This window comes from Vipera berus (genome assembly GCF_964194415.1).
Source record: "Vipera berus genome assembly, chromosome: 3".
NCBI lineage: Eukaryota > Metazoa > Chordata > Lepidosauria > Squamata > Viperidae > Vipera > Vipera berus.
In genome coordinates, this window is record NC_138204.1 from 164956281 (window position 1) to 164973426 (window position 17146).

The 17146-nt window shown below is 38.5% G+C and overlaps 1 protein-coding gene across 2 annotated transcripts in view; it reads left to right on the forward strand.

Annotated features, from left to right (window-relative positions):
- Window positions 1–9730: 9730 nt before the first annotated feature.
- The window catches only part of PPP4R1 (protein phosphatase 4 regulatory subunit 1), a 44919-nt gene continuing 37503 nt past the window's right edge, over window positions 9731–17146 (forward strand). For both annotated transcript variants that reach the window (XM_081325268.1, XM_081325269.1), the window contains exons 1-2: window positions 9731–10095; window positions 10597–10641. In XM_081325268.1, the coding sequence (XP_081181394.1) occupies window positions 10089–10095; window positions 10597–10641 (52 nt within the window). In that variant the 5' untranslated portion in view covers window positions 9731–10088. The remainder of the gene's footprint in view (window positions 10096–10596; window positions 10642–17146) is intronic.

Below are 17146 nucleotides of genomic sequence, written 5' to 3' on the forward strand. Positions count from 1 at the left end.
GGTGGCAGCACCGCACAAGCCTGAGTGAGTGATGGCTGGAGCTGCAAGGCTGTCAGGGCTCAGCAGAAGTGCCAGGATCAGTGCCAGGCTCCAGCTGCAGCTCGGCGCTGATCCTGGTGCTTCTGCTGAGCCCAGAAGAAGTGCCAATCAGCTGGAATGTTGCAGCATCTCCAGGGTCTTGTGAATTACATTCAGATGCTTGGCAACTGATTCATATTTATGACGGTCACAGTGTCCCAGGGTTATGTGAAGTGACCAAAACCTGCTACAACCACCCAGCAGACGGGGGGGGGGTATAAAAACCAAACATACCCCCACCCCACCCCCACTGCCAATCCTCAACAGAAATGCTCACAACAATGAAAACCTTGGACAGGAGGAAGAGTGCTGCCAGGCAGGCAGGCAGGTGTCTTGCTCGGCTGTGGCTTGGGGGGCACTTTTTTCAGTGCCACTAAGCGAACTGTTGTAAGTCGAGGACTACCTGTACTTCATCACTTTTTTCCTTTTTTTTTGGTCCTGAAGTTTTTGACACCTTGCTAGGTGACTGGTGATACTCAGATGTTGCCATATCCTAAAAGTGGTACAATGGGTGAAATGGTTGAAAAGCCCTGCGTTAAATGATCTTCACAATCATTAAGTGAACTGAGAGGCCAGCATGGAGCCTCTGGAGAGAATCACTGCTGCCTGCCCATCAGCAGTTCTAGCAAAGTGAGGTGGCTCTCCACCTCCAAACCACAGCACCTCTAGGCAGGTGCCTGGACTTAACTTGGGGTAGGGGGCTAAATTTGCAGGGCTTCCCAGTGTGGAGCCTCCAGTTCAGTAGAACTGCCACAGTAGAATGCAAAGGAATGTTCTGCAAGCAATCTTAAACCCTATGCAAAGAAACACAGTACAGTAGAATGCAAAGGAACTTTGCTGAATCTGCTTTCTGTAGACGCTGGCTAGTATTTCTAGAAGCAAATCCAAGGCAAACACAAACAAGCACAGTGATAAAAAAATGTTATCTTTATAAAGTACTTACAAACAAGCACAGTACTATAATAAAGAAGAAAATTTTAAAGTATTAATAAAACAGCTACAGTATTCCAGTCCTCAAGGCAACAAAAGAAGTAACAAAGGTAGGAACAAGAGATTCACTTTTCTAGTCCTCCACACGGCAACAGTGAGGTGGAAAGAAAGCACACTGGGTGCAAAGACTCTGATCTGGATTGGTCATGTGTCCAGGGGAAAAAAACATACATGACCATATAGACCTTGGAAATCACCTGCTGTAACTGTGGGTGACTTCCAATTCTCAAAGGGAGGTCACAGGACTAAAAATGGCTGCTGCTTCAGGAAAGACTGAATTTAGATCACATGACTTCAGAGGCCTGTTGGTCACAATGTTGAACTCGTGTCATAAGTACACTTTTGAGGTGTATTCATAACTTCAAACAGTCATTAAATAATCTGTCTACTTGAAGAACTACCTGAATAGACTTCAGAGAAGTAATCTCTGTATTAATATAAAATAAATAAAAAAGCTAATTTTATAAATAGAGTGGCTAAGTTTTATAGTCAGATAAAATAACAAATACTTTAAAATATCAGTCATATTTCAGATGAATTTGGCAGTAATTAAGCAAATATATATCAAATATATAAAACACTGAAATAAAACACAAATTAATTCAATCTATAAGATTTAGCAGAAAAGTATTGTGCCAAATGTCAACAATTAAGAAAACAGCCATTCTGCTTCATAGAACCTTGCAACATATTTACAACACGTATGTAGAATACAAAATGAAAAGAATATCACAACATGGTTCTTTCTAGAGCAGGGGTGTCAAACTCAATTTCATTGAGGGCCGCATCAGCATTGCGGTTGCCCTCAGGGGGCCGGGTGGGTATGGCCAGGATGGGCGTGGCCTACTGGGTGGGCGTGGCTAGAGTGTGTATGGCCTACTGGGTGGGCGTGGCCAACTCTACATCGTTCGCATCAAGGGTGCCTATGGGGGCCTGGGCAGGAGTGGGACAGATCTGAGGGTCTCTAGCAGAAGGAGGGTCTCTGGGCCAGGGCCAAGGCAGTGTGGGCCATTCCCTCACTGTTTCCAGGATGGCTTTGCGGGCCGCATGAAACCACTTCGCGGGCCGGATCCGGCCCCCGGGCCTTGTGTTTGACATGTCTGTTCTAGAGCAATCTTAGTGTACTTATTTCTTTGCTTAGAAACAACCAAAAGAAAAGATATGTGAAAAGATAGGAAGGAAATTATCAAAACAGCAGAAGAACTTTTTTGAGACAGAGAATGAAATGTTTATGAGCACCAGTCCCTGAAGTGATGTGGATGGCAGAGAGACATATTATGAAATGCATGCAACAATGTTAGCACATACATTTACATGTTTGTGTCAGAAACTGAAATACAAATGTATAAGGGTAGCATTTGTATAAAGTTGACACCCTGTCATAATTGCAGTTGCTGCAGATGGTGCTGGGAAGAAATATATTACTGGGATGTGAAAGACCCATATATGAATCTATATGGATAATGCAAGCTGTTGGAATTAGTATACACAGAATATGTTAAAGAAATCTCAGTGAAGATATGAATATCTCAAATCCATGTTTCTTATCAATAAGAAACTTTTGTCAGGAAATTATTACTAGCCAGAACTACTGGGCATAAGTACACACTGGCAAATCAAGATTTGTCTCTGCATAAGACATTAATGATCACTAGAAAAAATAAATAGAAATAGAAATAGAAAAATAGAATTCTTTATTGGCTAAATGTGATTTCTCTCTGGTGCATAAGCTCTCAGTGTACATACAAGCAACAAGTGATAACCATAATCACAAAATACAAGCATCATAAATCATAGATACAATACTCAGTGATAGGTTATTAAAGCAATCAACATAAATCATAATAAGATACTAAATAAAAGCAATCAATATAAATCATAAGATATAACAAAAAGTTATAGTCATAAGAATCTAAGGAAATAGATATGTATCTAGTCCATACATAAAAAGTATGAAATAGGTGCATGAAAAAAGCATATGGACCCTTGAGAAAAAATACCTTTTGCTCAGTTACTTCTGACAGCCAAGAAGCAACTCATTGTCATACTGGGATTGTGACACTTCCTTTATCAAGGGATGTAAACAGCCAATCATTTGCCTTTGTTCTAGTATTGTAGTTTTTGTTGCTCAAGGAAACGAAGCTAAGAGAGGCAGGTTTGTCACTTATACTCATTTTATTTATTTCTACAAAATATTATATACTGCTTGCCTTGGACTCAAGGCTGTCCTTAATTAACCAACATTCATAATTTACAACTCCCCCACAAAATAATTAATAACACTCTCAAACTAGCTAAGTATATGGCAGCTCTTAGACTGCTAACACCAAAGATTCAGTGGAATAGTCTTGAGTACCTTCTTGAAGGCTATGAGGTTTAGGATATTTCACCTCAAGAGGTGAAATGTTCCAAAGTATGAAGCAGTCATTAGAGAAGAAAGGTAATTGGGTCCCTATGCCTTTCACTTATATGGAGTGGGAGTTCTCAGTGGCTGGTCCCTGCATGAATGAAACTATTTTCTTTCCTCGCAACCATTTTCTGTCCCATTTCCTTGTTTCTCACATCAAATACACAACAAATGGCTAATACTGCTTAACTGTAACATATACCGGTAAGCATTCTAAAAAGCAAGTCATCTGAATTTTATAATGGTTACGTTTCAGTGCTTAACAGTGTTGGGCAGAGATCAAAATACTCTAATTCATTTTAAAAATATTTTCATGAACATAAAGTGCGGATCTAATCACATCTACCCAACCTACTACAGTCGGGAGGGCAAGGAATGCTGCAAATCCCCTCTCTTTTTGTATGGTGGTTCCTTCCCTTTGGAACATTATCCCCACAGAAATAAGATTGGCACCGTTTGACAGTCTTTCACAAGGCGCTGAAGACCTGGTTTTGCCAACAAATCTTTGGAAGCCAGAATGGGATGAGGCCCATCAAGTGGCTTATTTGACTGACTGTTGTCTTCAGGGGGGTTATGGCTTTTTATTATATTTATGTGAAATTTTTATCTTTGTAAGCTGCCCAAAGTCACTGAGAATGAATTAGGCAGCCATATAAATTTTCATTCATTCACTTATTCATTCCTAAATACATCCTTGAATTTAAATCAAGAACTTGCAATGGAAATTCTCTTTTTCCGTATTTTCCATTTGTAGATAATTTTTAAATAAAATTATTATATTGTATTATAAAATTAGTATCCTGGGTAATCACTAAAATCTTTGGACCACTAAGTATTTTATATTGCAACTTGTGGGTTATAATCTGGTTACATGAACATAGAGAAATTTGTTATGGTGTTCAGAATATGAAATGCTTTTTTGTGTCATTTGGAAAATACCAACTACTATACTTTACAATGCAAAGTGCAACATTCACCCTGTGTGAATGTCTGTATGTAATTAAATGCACCTTCATATGAAAAGCTATCTAGCTCCTTAGAACTCATTATGTTATAGAAAATTTCTCCTATTCAACTTAAAATTTTCTTTCTATATGGTAATTTAAATATTATTTCATATCCTGCATTTAGGAGAACAGACAATAGCTTATGGCTTACTTATGAGTCAGGTATTTGATATGTACTGTCATATCTAATACTTAATACTTTATGAGGATTAAACTACCAATTCCTTCAATTTCTTCTTCTAGTTTTTACTGTCATATCTAACACTTAATACTTTATGAGGATTAAACTACCAATTTCTTCAATTTCTTCTTAACTTTTTCATATCCTGCACTTAGGAGAACAGACAATAGCTTATGGCTTATTTATGAGAAATAGGATTCTTCATGAGCCAAAGAATCCAGACACATAGCTGATTTTGTCTCTCACAGCAGCAAGTCACCATCATTTTCCTCATCTTCTGGCAGGGAATACTTTCTTCTCTGCTTCTCCGTTCCTTAAGGTTCCAAATTTTTCCTATCCAATAAGATTTGCTATATGTCTTCCTATTAAGTCTCAAGGCCAATTTCGTCCAATAAAACCTGAAAGCACAGTATATAAATCTATACATCTTAAAACTCTTACCATGATCTTTAAGTGGGCAAAATAGTGTGATAACTTTTGAACCAAGGTACTTCAAATGGGCTAGCTTACAGAATGCTTCCAAAATCTGGGAATCATAACTGCCAAAGGAATGAAAGTTGTGGCTGCTTCAGTGCTATTGGCTACTGCTGTGCTACCAGGCTGCTGCAATCACATTAATTTTCAACATTCTGTGATAAGTTTCCCAGTCAGTCTCACAATCCCTCACTCCTTTCCCATCTAGCAGCAGCCACTTTCCTGCATATTAGAAAGAGATGGGGTGGGGTGGGAAGGGAAGGGGAGATTTTCAAAATTCCCACAAGGAAACCCATTACTAAAACCAAAGTTGGAAGATGCTCCTGCTGCACTGGTTTTTGCCTGCCTTTGGTCATTCTGTTTCTGTTTAGTTAAGGAAATATCTCTAAAATGATGACCCAATATGGCACAGGCTGTCTAGTACTTTCTAAATCTCTTGCCATGCACACGTTCACAAAACTTTCCTTCAAGCTCATAAGTTCTATGTTCTCTTCATAATCTTAAATATCAAAGTGTGATCCCTCATTATTCTACTGCTTAATGAATCTTCTGGGCACCAGTCAAATTGTATTTGCTTAGAAATGCATTATCTTCATCCAGAACAAATAGGTCACCATAATAAATTCCTGTCCAACCATCTTGCAGTTCTTGCAAGTATTGTTTCCTCACTGTTAATAGAAATGCCTTTGCTTCCTCTTCTGTTGATAGCTTTCTAGTGGGATCCTTCCTTTTATTCTATGTCCATTTATTTTATAGAGATCAGTGACAAAGTTGTTTGCTTTCCCCATTTACTTGTTCTTCACCCAGACTTTTCTTATCTGAATGTTGAGCCAATCTGCAGCTGGTAGTCCTACTGCATTAAGCAGATAAAAGCAATTTTTTAAAAAATACCATGGCTATTTAACAATATTATGATAACCAGTTCACACATAGTTTTAATAAGCCCTCCAATGGTTTAGAGAGATTTGTGAACAAGCCCTTGTAGGTGTTTCAGGGTAGTAGGGTATGAGGTTACAGATTTTAACTATTTAAATGGTAATATGTTATTGCTTATATTGTACTTTATATATTCATTTAAATAAATTTATATGGCTGCCCAACTCATAAATACAACTCTTGGCAAACGACGAAAAATAAAATATACAATAAAAATATATTTCACAACCAACTGAAACACAAAGTGGCTAGTGAATACTACATATACCAGCAGTGTCGGTTCATTTAGCTGACTATCTCCATGCATGGGAAAATAACATGTTCTTCAAGTCTTTCCAAAAGATGAGCAAAATTGGGATCAACCTAGTCCTAAGCACTTTGGTATTCCAGCATGCAGGGACAGCTTTGAAGACACTTTAAATTGTTTTATCTGTACTGAATGCAGTGTTCTTGACATAAGAAGAAGGTTTTAATTAAATAAGGGCACATGGACATAATTAATATGATTTTTAATATGAGAGTGCTCTTAGACTTTCATGATATAGTTTTTGAAGCTTTATTATTTGCTCCATTTTAAAATATTGCAATCTAGATAGTTTTTAATTATACTAAACTCATCCCTCCCCTTCTTCTCTGGGATAGGTACTACAGATTACGTGCTACCATAGAACAACTTGGCAAATGGCCCATGGTAAGATCGTAATACAGAAAATTTAATGATACCATACCCGTATCTGATTATACCAGATGAATCTAGAGTTTCCTTCTTTTGTAAGAGGAACTGTAGGCACAGTAACGCATAATTTTACAAAAAGGTTGAGGTAGCAAATGTGGCAGTCATTAATGCAGCAGTCAATAAGTGAACTATTTGTTTGCGAACGGGCATTTTTGCTGAAAACTGGAAGTAAAGGCAGTTTTTGGCAAAAAATATCATAAAATGTAGTGACATAATTGTACGATGCTATAAATGGTTGTAAATGTGGGCCAGTCGCCAAGACCCTGAAATGCAATCAAAGTTCCAGCCATTAGAACTTCAGAGCCGAGTCATAAGTACCTTGGGAGATCCATCGTAACTTTGACTGGTTGCTAAGTGTTTTATCCATATTATAGATTGTAATCCAATGGTATTGTCTCTAAAGATAGATTAGAACCGGGTGAGACTATAACATAAACCTTACTTTACATATTAGCTTCAAAATTTCATTTGGTCTACCCTTGATTTATCCTTATATTTCCAATTGGAGGACAAACATTATCTCACTACTGATTTTCATTATATTATGCCCTTATAACATTGCCTTCATTCTATTTCCATGCTACAACTGACGCAAGTTTTAACTGTTCCTATTTTAAAATAGTGCTCCCCTTTTCTCCCAATGCATTTTTTGCCAATGGGAAAAAGGCATATCTAGTACTTTTCACTGATGATGTGATATTGTGAGATGTAGGGTCTGCACAGCTCCTACTGAGCAATTTAATTTTCTGAAGGCACATCCACTTTGTTATGGTCTCTTAAGAATTATTCTCCATACCCATTTTTGCATGAGCTACAGGGGTGAGCACTGGTAGATGTCTTTCGCAAAGGCATCTCCCTAAGTCAGACATGTCAAACACAAGGCCCGGGGGCCAGATCCGGCCCGCGAAGTGGTTTCATGTGGCCCGCGAAGCCATCCTGGAAACAGTGAGGGAACGGCCCCCACTTTCTTGGCCCTGGCCCAGAGACCCTCCTTCTGCCAGAGACCCTCAGATCTGTCCCACTCCTGCCCAGGCCCCCATAGGCACCCTTGATGCGAACGATGTAGAGTCCATGCTAACCCAGTAGGCCATATGCACTCTAGCCACGCCCACCCAGTAGGCCACGCCCACTCTGGCCATACCCACCCAGCCCCTTGAGGGCAACCGCAATGCTGATGCGGCCCTCAATGAAATTGAGTTTGACATCCCTGCTGCCTGCCAGGCGCTTTCTGGTACATTTATAAGGTAATACAGCTTCCTTATAAATATCAATTTCATCTTTTTTAAAGAGAGCTAAACCTGCTTTTTAAATTGCATGCCCTTTGAAAAAGAACTAGAACTATTTTTAAAAAGTAGGACTTCCTTAAGAAAGGGCTAGACTAGTGTTGCAGTTTGATATAAACTAGAAGAGACAGCCTGGTTCTAACAACTGTCTGTGGATGGTTCTGCCATCACAGCGTATATTATATACCTTTTTTGCTGTATACATATGGCTGTATTTTTAAAAATTTTGGTCTAATTCCTGGTACTGCTCTTTGCCAACACTGGCATGCCCTTGCAGCATTACCGGATGGAACTTATTCATTATCAACTACTCTTTCCTGCTTAACCCCCCCCCCCAACTTCTTCCATGCCTACAACTTATTTGCCAGTTACTTGGACACAGATTTAGCTTTCATAAGAATGCCAGACTCACAACCTGACACAGCATAGGCACAGAGCACATTGGGGTCTGCAACCTATTAATTAGACAACTTGATAGGTAGCTAACCATGCTACACCAAGCACCTCCCTATACCAGTACTAGTTCATCTCACATTACACAGAGTGATTGGTGGCTGTTTTCCTGTTGGTAGGTGATGCATGATGGAGGACTCCACCAATTCTTTTCTTTAAAGTGTTGTACATTAAAACAGCAAGGATAGCAATAGTCATCAGCTCATGACTGAGACAGAACAGAGGTAACGACAGAAGCAGCAAATTTTATGCCAGCATATTATTCTGCAGAAAAGAAAGAAAAATAGTACATTAATGTGGCCATATGATGCTTTAATGCTTTAATCCTATAAGATTTCAACCAGGGAGCTCTTATCTGACAATATTTCTGATCATTAGGTTATAGCAGCTATTTTTCCGTCAAAATATTATTTTCTCTTAAATCTCAGTGTGCTTATATATGAGCCTCAAGATTCTTATTAATGTGTCTTTCCTTGACATAGTAGTTTGCATTCCAAGTCGTATTTTTATTAATTTTTTGTACAATTTCTTGTATTGTCAAGAGATAAGATAAAGCATGAATTTGCTGCATTGTGACACCAATTCTGAAAGGTAGTTCTTCATAGAATGACATCATAATGGTTTAATCTATTTATTGCTGTGCCAGACATCAATAGCTCCATTTGCCATCTTATAAACCAAAGGGGTCACCTACAGTTAAAATAGTGAGTTCAATTTTATCATTCCAGTTTATTGTTGGTTAAGTTTAATGCAGAATATTCTACATAGGAAAATAGTACAATATAAGAAAAAGCTTCTAACCTAGATAGGGGTTAAAAGTGTCCGACAAGAGGAAAATGAAGCCAGTGACAACACGGACAAAGCCAAGAGGACATCCGCTTACAAGGGGGGAGGGAGAGAGAAATGAGTGTCTGATCCAAGGAAGAAAAAGTAGGTAGAGGGCATCTAACAACTTTCAAGCGTAACTATGAAACGGTGCCACTGCCCACCAGGAGACACAAACATCTCAAATTTCATGTCTTTCAACCAATTTGAAGGAAGACGGGGAGACAAGGCCGGGTCCGAGTCAAGGGAAGCCATTCTCAGGACCAGAGCTGGACCCTGGGAGGGGCGCGCCAATGTGCCATGTGGCTTTTTTTTCGAGCTGGCTAAAGCCATTCATTCCGCATTACCGATTCCGGCTGGGCCTGTCCGACCGGGATAAACCGCTCCTACAGGGCTGCGCCCGGCCGAGGCGGCTCTCGAGGCTGCGGTGAGTCAGTCGGAGGACGAGAGGTGAAAAGCAGAGCCGCTCGGCTTGTCTGTTTCAGGCTCGCCTGCCTGCCTTCCCTCCCTTGGTGGAGGCGGGGGCAGCCGTTTGTGTCTGCCTCAGACCCCTCCCTCTCCGGCTCGCTCGCTCGGTTTGAGACTCTCCCGGGGACGCCCGGAAACGCGCCTGGGCCCAAAGGCCTCAAGCCAGCTGTCCTTTCCCTCAGCCCTCGCTTCTTGGTGCCCTTGCAGTTAAATGTAGCCCCTGGAACCGGGCGGGGAGGTTTGCAGGAACATGGCGGGTAGGTAGCACCTCCCTTCCACCCCCAATCCTCCTCCTTCGTCCCGTTGCGAGAGCCCCCTCCCTCGAAACAAATAAGTCCCAAAAGGAAAGGCAGCGCGCCTGAGAGAGAGACCCCCCCTCCGCCCCGCGGGCAACTCCCCGATTTGGGTGGGCCTCACCGCCCGTGTGCAGGACTAGCGCCTTTGGGGAGTAACTATGGTGAAAGTGTGGGGTGGTTGTTTTTTTTCTCTCTCTCCTTTAAAAAAAACACTCTGCGGCTCACTGGCGTTTCTCAGTGACAGTGAGGTAGGAAGGGCTTGTGGGATTTGTTGGCAGGGGGAGGCGCCCCCCTTCCGTCTCTCTTCCCTCCGAGTGGGAATGGGAGGAGGGGGCGAGGGCGAGGTGTGCGCTCGGGCGCCAGAGGAGCCCGGAATGAGGCTGGGGTGGAGGAGGACGCCGCGCGGAGTCCCTGGGCGAGAATTCATGGTGCCTTTTGTTTTGTCTTAATCCGCCTGCCCAGATCTGTCGCTGCTCCAGGAGGACGTCCAGGAGGAGATAGACGGATGTGAGTACCTCCAGCCGCCGCCGCCGCCGCCTTCCTTTCCCTTTCCCTTTCCCCCTTGCACATGGAAGGCCCTCCCAGCCCTGCTTGCTAACTGGGGAGGGCCGGGGGTGGGCCCACTTCCTTCTCACCCGGAAACTCGGGGGTACCCCCGAGGTTTGAATGAAATGGGGAGAGGGAACCCCTCTCTTTTCAAGCGCGGTTGGTGCCTTGGATGAAATACGGTAGGGGTCGGCAACCTCGGCTCTTTTATGACTCGTGGACTTCAACTCCCAGAATTCCTGAGCCAGCATAGCTGGCTCAGGAATTCTGGGAGTTGAAGTCCACGAGTCATAAAAGAGCCGAGGTTGCCGACCCCTGAAATACGGGAAGGGGGCAGAGGAGCGTCGTTGACCTCTTTTGAATTTTTGTTTCCGTGAATGGAGGGTTTGAAATCGTTGGGGGCGGCCCAAGTTGCATTGTGGGAGGAAGTAGCTAGGCTCAGCTGTCCGGGATGTTTTTCTCCGTTTGCTGGCATTTAGATGCGCTTAATGCGGCTTTGCAAAGTTATCTGTGGGTGTCTTGACATCCTTGGAGGCCATGAACTGAAAGCATGGGGAATGCTATGCATATGATGGGTTGGTTGGATTAGTAGCGTGGTTGCGAGGCTTTTGATGAATGTGATGTAGGTCATGTGGTGCTTCGGAGCTTCCACTTGCTACACCTTCCTTGGAAGGGAGTTGTTTATTTCTCACCACTGAAGTTGATGGAACGTGGAAATAACAGGAATTGGTTTTCTTTCGGGTTGTAATGTTTTCATGTTTAATTTATCCCTCTACTGAGGTTGGCTGTATTCGTGTTTTTTTTTGGGCTAGTTGATGCAGTGAAGAACAGTTTACTTTCTATAAAGAATTTTTTAAAAATGTGGTAGTGTCTTTGACCTGGAATAATATTCAGCTAAATAGTTTTCTGGATAGAATAACTGGCTTCTACAGTGCAAACATGAAATAGTTCTTCATGTACCCAAAATCTACTCTGGAGAGATATAGAAACCTTAATAACAGATCTGGGGTGGTGCAAAGCAGGAGCTGTACAAAAAAGGGAGATACCCAGCAGTGCAAATACATATTTATTTGCATTGCATCGTATTTTGCTTCTCCTGCTTTAGAAAAAAAAATGCAAGTTAATTTATATTTTAAATAAATTTGGATTGCAGTTGGGGGAGGTAGAAGAGATTTCCTTCTGAGACTTTCTGCCAATTGGAATGACTATAATTAATACAATACATATTTACTTAAAAACAGGTATAAGTGTTTCAAATAGGTTATACTTGCACTGTCCTTAATTTGGCATATTCTATTCCTGAAAAAGTGTGAGTATCTTTTAAAAAGTAGCAAATGTGCTAACAGTCCATGTAACAATTTTGTAGCCTTCTCCAACCTATTTATTTTCATGATATATTTCCCCCCCCCCCCCCCCCCCCCCCCCCCGGTCATATAATTCTGAGCCAATACTCAAGAATTCTGAGAGTCATGGTACAATGCATATGAAGATTATTATTTATTGTGTGGTTTGGAAGATCTGTGAATTATATTATGCCTCAGAGACCTGAACTTTTTAAAGTCAGTTTGTGCATTCAGCATTTTGATATCATGATATAGAAACTGTTTTTAAAAAGGCTGCCATGCAGGAGGGCTTGTCCATTTAAACAGTATCAGAATCATTTTGAATCTGTCTAGTCAAATATGAAATCTCAGAAGACAAAACAGCAAGGTAGCTCTATGATATCCTGTCTTCTTCAGCCAGTATTCATTATAAACACCTCAGTTAGCCTTTATTTGTTTTCTGGACAAGTGTGGACATTTATTTTAAAAAGTAGAAGTAGAAACTTAACATTTTCCCCTCCTGTAAGATTGCCTGTAAGGAATACAAAGTATTCTTGGATATGAAATATAGAATATAGTGATTAGCTGTGCAGAGCATCAGTATTTTTTTAAAAAGAATCTTTTGTTTTAATGATTGACAGGTGCAGGGTTGGCAACCATAGATAGAGTATATTGGATTGCATAGGTACTAATGGAGATCCTTGATATAATGGAAAAGTGAACTAACAATGAAAAAATCAAAAGTGATTGTACTTTATCGCCAATAAAGATGTAAAACAATTTGATACTGTTTATTATAAAATCTTTTTTGAGTGACTCCAGTGCCATCTGCCTGGAGACATACATTGTGTGTAATTATTTCCTGGCCATTAACTCTTAGATTGAATTAGTGTGTAACAGAATTTATCTTGCAAAGTTTCTAATTTGTATGGGCAATTTTAGGGGAAAGTAAAGTTGCTTTCTAATTGTAAACAATGTTTTAGCATTCATCTTGTACAGCTGAATTCACATTAATATTCATAGGGTTGTTTTCTCTCTTTGCTAACCCATGAAAGTGGCATTTGTCGTATGAGCTTTCATGCCTTTACTTTCTTGATTCTTAGAGTAACAGTGGGAAAATTTTATCAAAGAGGAGTATCTTTTAATGAGTGCTTGACGTGTTTGAATTCTATATTAGCTTCATTTCCTGTAAAAGTCTTCTTTGTGCCAAAGTTCTTCAACTGAGAACACATTATTTCTTGTTCTTACATGCTTTATTCTGAGCGTTGTACTCTGTGTGTTCCTCGAGTAGTGCAGCTGTCTTGCCCCTCTCTACAGAGACTGGAAACGTGCATCAAAATACTTCATCTGTACTCAGAGATTTATGGATAAACGTAGAATCTTTACCTGGCCATAAGTGAGGCACTGATAATGCCAGTAAATTGAATTATATGTTATAAGTTGATCTCCTATAAGAGACTGGTTGGTGGGTATTTTAGCCTAGAATTTAATATGTAATTCGTTGTGTTCCTAGGTGTGGCGTTTCACGCCTCGGGAAGAAGGCTAAGATGTTCTCTACTTTTTCATTTGAGAGTTTGTACTGTAAAATTATTTTAGGCAAAAACAGCAGCCCCAATGTCTAATGTGTAATGTCTAAATAATTGGACTTGGGGTTGTATTCCAGTTTGTCATTTTCAAGAACACTATCTTTCCACCTTCTGTTTCTCCATTAATAATCAAAATTTTCAAGGGAACTTTAGTTTTTGTTAACCTTTTTCTTAGTTTGGCGGCCTCTGCCAGTCATTTTCAAACAAACTAGAAAATAGCAATTCTAAGGAAACTGCTGCCATATGGCCTTTTACCAGAATTTGTACTATACATGGTCTATGAGAGGACTAGAGAGATTCTGAGGAAACATATTTTGGATGTAGAATGTTTAATTTAGACATAATATATAAAAAATGTAAATCCTGAAAGCTGACCTTTGTTGGGAACCAGTTTGCTACCTTACCATTTTAGCTATGTCAAAACATAAGAAAGCATTTTACAAAGCATTCTTTTTAATGAATTAATTTGCCCTCATGGTTCTGGAACCATTGGAATATTAAAATGATAGGCCATGTTTCCCATTATTACACCTTTTTACAGAGACAAAGTATATTAATGTTATTAACTTGTGGTCATTCAGATTTTTCAGATAAATAGCTGAATAGGATTCACAAAACACCTAGTTTTGTACAATAGTTATAAAGAGGAAAGAAATCAACTATTATTTGTAAATAGATTGCACATATTATGTACTGTTGTGTAGTTTGCATCTTGAATCATTCTGAAGTTCCTTATTGAATTGTCAGCCCAAATTATTAGTAGTCGTTGGGTTGGACATATTCAATTCTTCATTAAGGAACACAATGAAAAAAAAATACGCTAGATTCCTATAGCTGAACTTGAATTCTTGAATTTCAAGGTTAATATAATTGCATTTTGAATGTAATAGTATATCAATCTTTGATAGAAATATCACACCCAATTACCAATACTCAAATGCTGAAAACATAGCTAGCCTTTGAAAGAATTAAATACTTTTTAAATAGCTAAAAAAAATTTAGTTAATTTATTTTTTATAATCCTTGCTTAGTATTTTCCCATTATCCCTACAATCTTGTGGACTATTATATTGATTCTCCTGTAATAAATATTGAATGAATTAATTGCACAATTTTTTTTCATTCTTATTTATGCAAATATCTATGCTGCATTTTGAATGGCTTCCCATTTTAAAGCTGATACCTCTGTAGTCCAAAAGTTCAATCTAGTTCAGGCATATATCTCCAGCATTACTCAGCTGTAGTTTTTGAGAAAGAACTATGTCACAATGGAACATATGCAAAGTTGAATATATAAGATCTTCAGAAACACTGCAGCAAGATAATAAAATCTTATCATTTTATGTATGGTTTTTCCCAAAACTGTAAATACAAACCATGCAGTAAAAACACACTAAAATTCTGGCTGGCTTCATACTTTCATTACTAAAAAAAATTATTTATTGTCATGAAATAAATACTATATAGCATAATGGTATGAAAATGGAAGAATTTCCAATACTTTAAATGAATTTGCATCAGGTTCATCATATGTTTAATAACCTTAAAAGTATACAGTGTAATATGTTATACTATGTAAATATCTCAAAAAATATTTTTATATTCAAAGCATTAAACTGAACTGAACTAAATTGAACTGAGATATTTAAACAGAAAATAGTGGTTCAAATTAGTATTTAAATAAAATATTAAATATACTGAAATATAATATTGAAAACATACTCAAAATATGCTAAATAAATATGCTTAATTGCTGTACATATTTACAGTTATCTGAAAAATCCCTTGAAAAAGCTACTTAGCAACTTTAAAAAAGTTTCAATCATATTAGTATCATAACTTTCAAAATAATTTGTATGAAATGATCATTTTTCTTAAAAGAAGTATTTTATTAAGTTATCTGTTCCCTTTTGCTTCAGAGCAGACTTAAATATTTTATAAATCTTTATAAACATAGAAGTGGAAGACTAACAATTTTTCATAAGGCAAAAAAGCCTAACCTTGCATCAAGGGTCCCATTGTGATGTACGTACCATTAAGTCAGTAACAAAAAGCTGATTTATATCTATACTATAGAGCTGAAGTACAAATAAGAAAGCATGTGGAGACAACTGGAATATTTATCTGTATAAAAAGAGTTAATATTGGGAATTTCATCTTCCCATTGTTCACTCGAAAAGTGCAATAATGGAAATGCTTTTTCTGACTTGCTATAAGTATTCCTTTCGCAAGAAGACTGTATTAGGAGAAACCTTGTTAGAATGGTAGTGTAATCAAAATGGCTGAAGTGGATTCCACTGATGGCATATACATGAAAGAATCAGAATCAACCTTTTTGGAAATGGAGGGTATTTTCTAAGACTTGTCTGTAACTGGATTCTCAAAAATGTTTAACATTTCTGTAAAGTGATTAAATGTTTTAGTTTTATTGTAGAGTGTTTTCATGGCTTGGTATTTTTATAGAAAGTTATGTACAAAAACAAATACAAATTTACACTTTTGATAAAAGGTATAGAATGATGTGAGAGATAAATGAATTAATGAATGAAACACGGACCAGTATGTTTACTTCAGTTTTCCAGTGAATATTTCATAGTTTTAGTTGTGATTTATACAACATGTAGAAACTGAGATGCTGATGCCAAGTTTTCTCATATATTCTCTGTAGATAAATCTTAAAAGAGTCTGTAGATCTTAGAGAATCACATAAAATAGCCTTTATGGCTTCATGGTTAAAGCATAATGATGCACTACTGTACTCATTGACATAAGTTAATTTCCATTAATGTGAGTCAAGAGGAACTGATTTAGTTAGCTGTTTTTAATAAAACTTAATATTTTTGGAAATACTTTAAAATTACAGAAGCTAGCAGCATCTGATAAATCTGGTACAATCTGGAAAAGGCTAAGCAGAATGGGACCCACTTAGTGCGTCAGTAGAAGATCACCAACATCCACATCTTTGTAGACTAGCTTGGGAAGAAAGCAGTTGCAAATGATTTCTGAAAGAAATAGCCAGAGGGGACAATGGGAATCATTTCTGTATTGCTGCCAAGAAAAAGCATAGTTTCACCAGGAATCAATTTAGCTCAAAGGTCTAACTTTTTTTAAAAAAATACCTGTTTTGAAATACTGTGACTTAATAATATATACACTTGGTGTATATTCATTAGCTTTTAAGAAGCAGAAAAATTGAAGCTCTGGAAGGTTTCAAAAAGGAAAAAAAATCTAGTATTGCAAATTTTCCCTTATTAATGGGTTGGAATGTCAAGGGTATGTTAGTCCTTACTAGTTATTCTGTAAAGGCATTAGCTTAAAAAGCAAAAAAAAAAAGAGAGATTGTGAAGAGCTGCAAAGAATTTCCAAAGATCTCAACATCTTTCCCAGAGAGCAACTGGAAGCCCCACTATACAAATATGTTTGCTTGGCGTTTTAAAATAATGCACTTCAAAATAAATAACCCTAATACTCTATCCTAGTATTGCGAGAAACCCTGGGATGCCTGTTTAGTGAAACTGGGCATAATATGTAACAGCTGTAAAACAAATTTAGATTTTG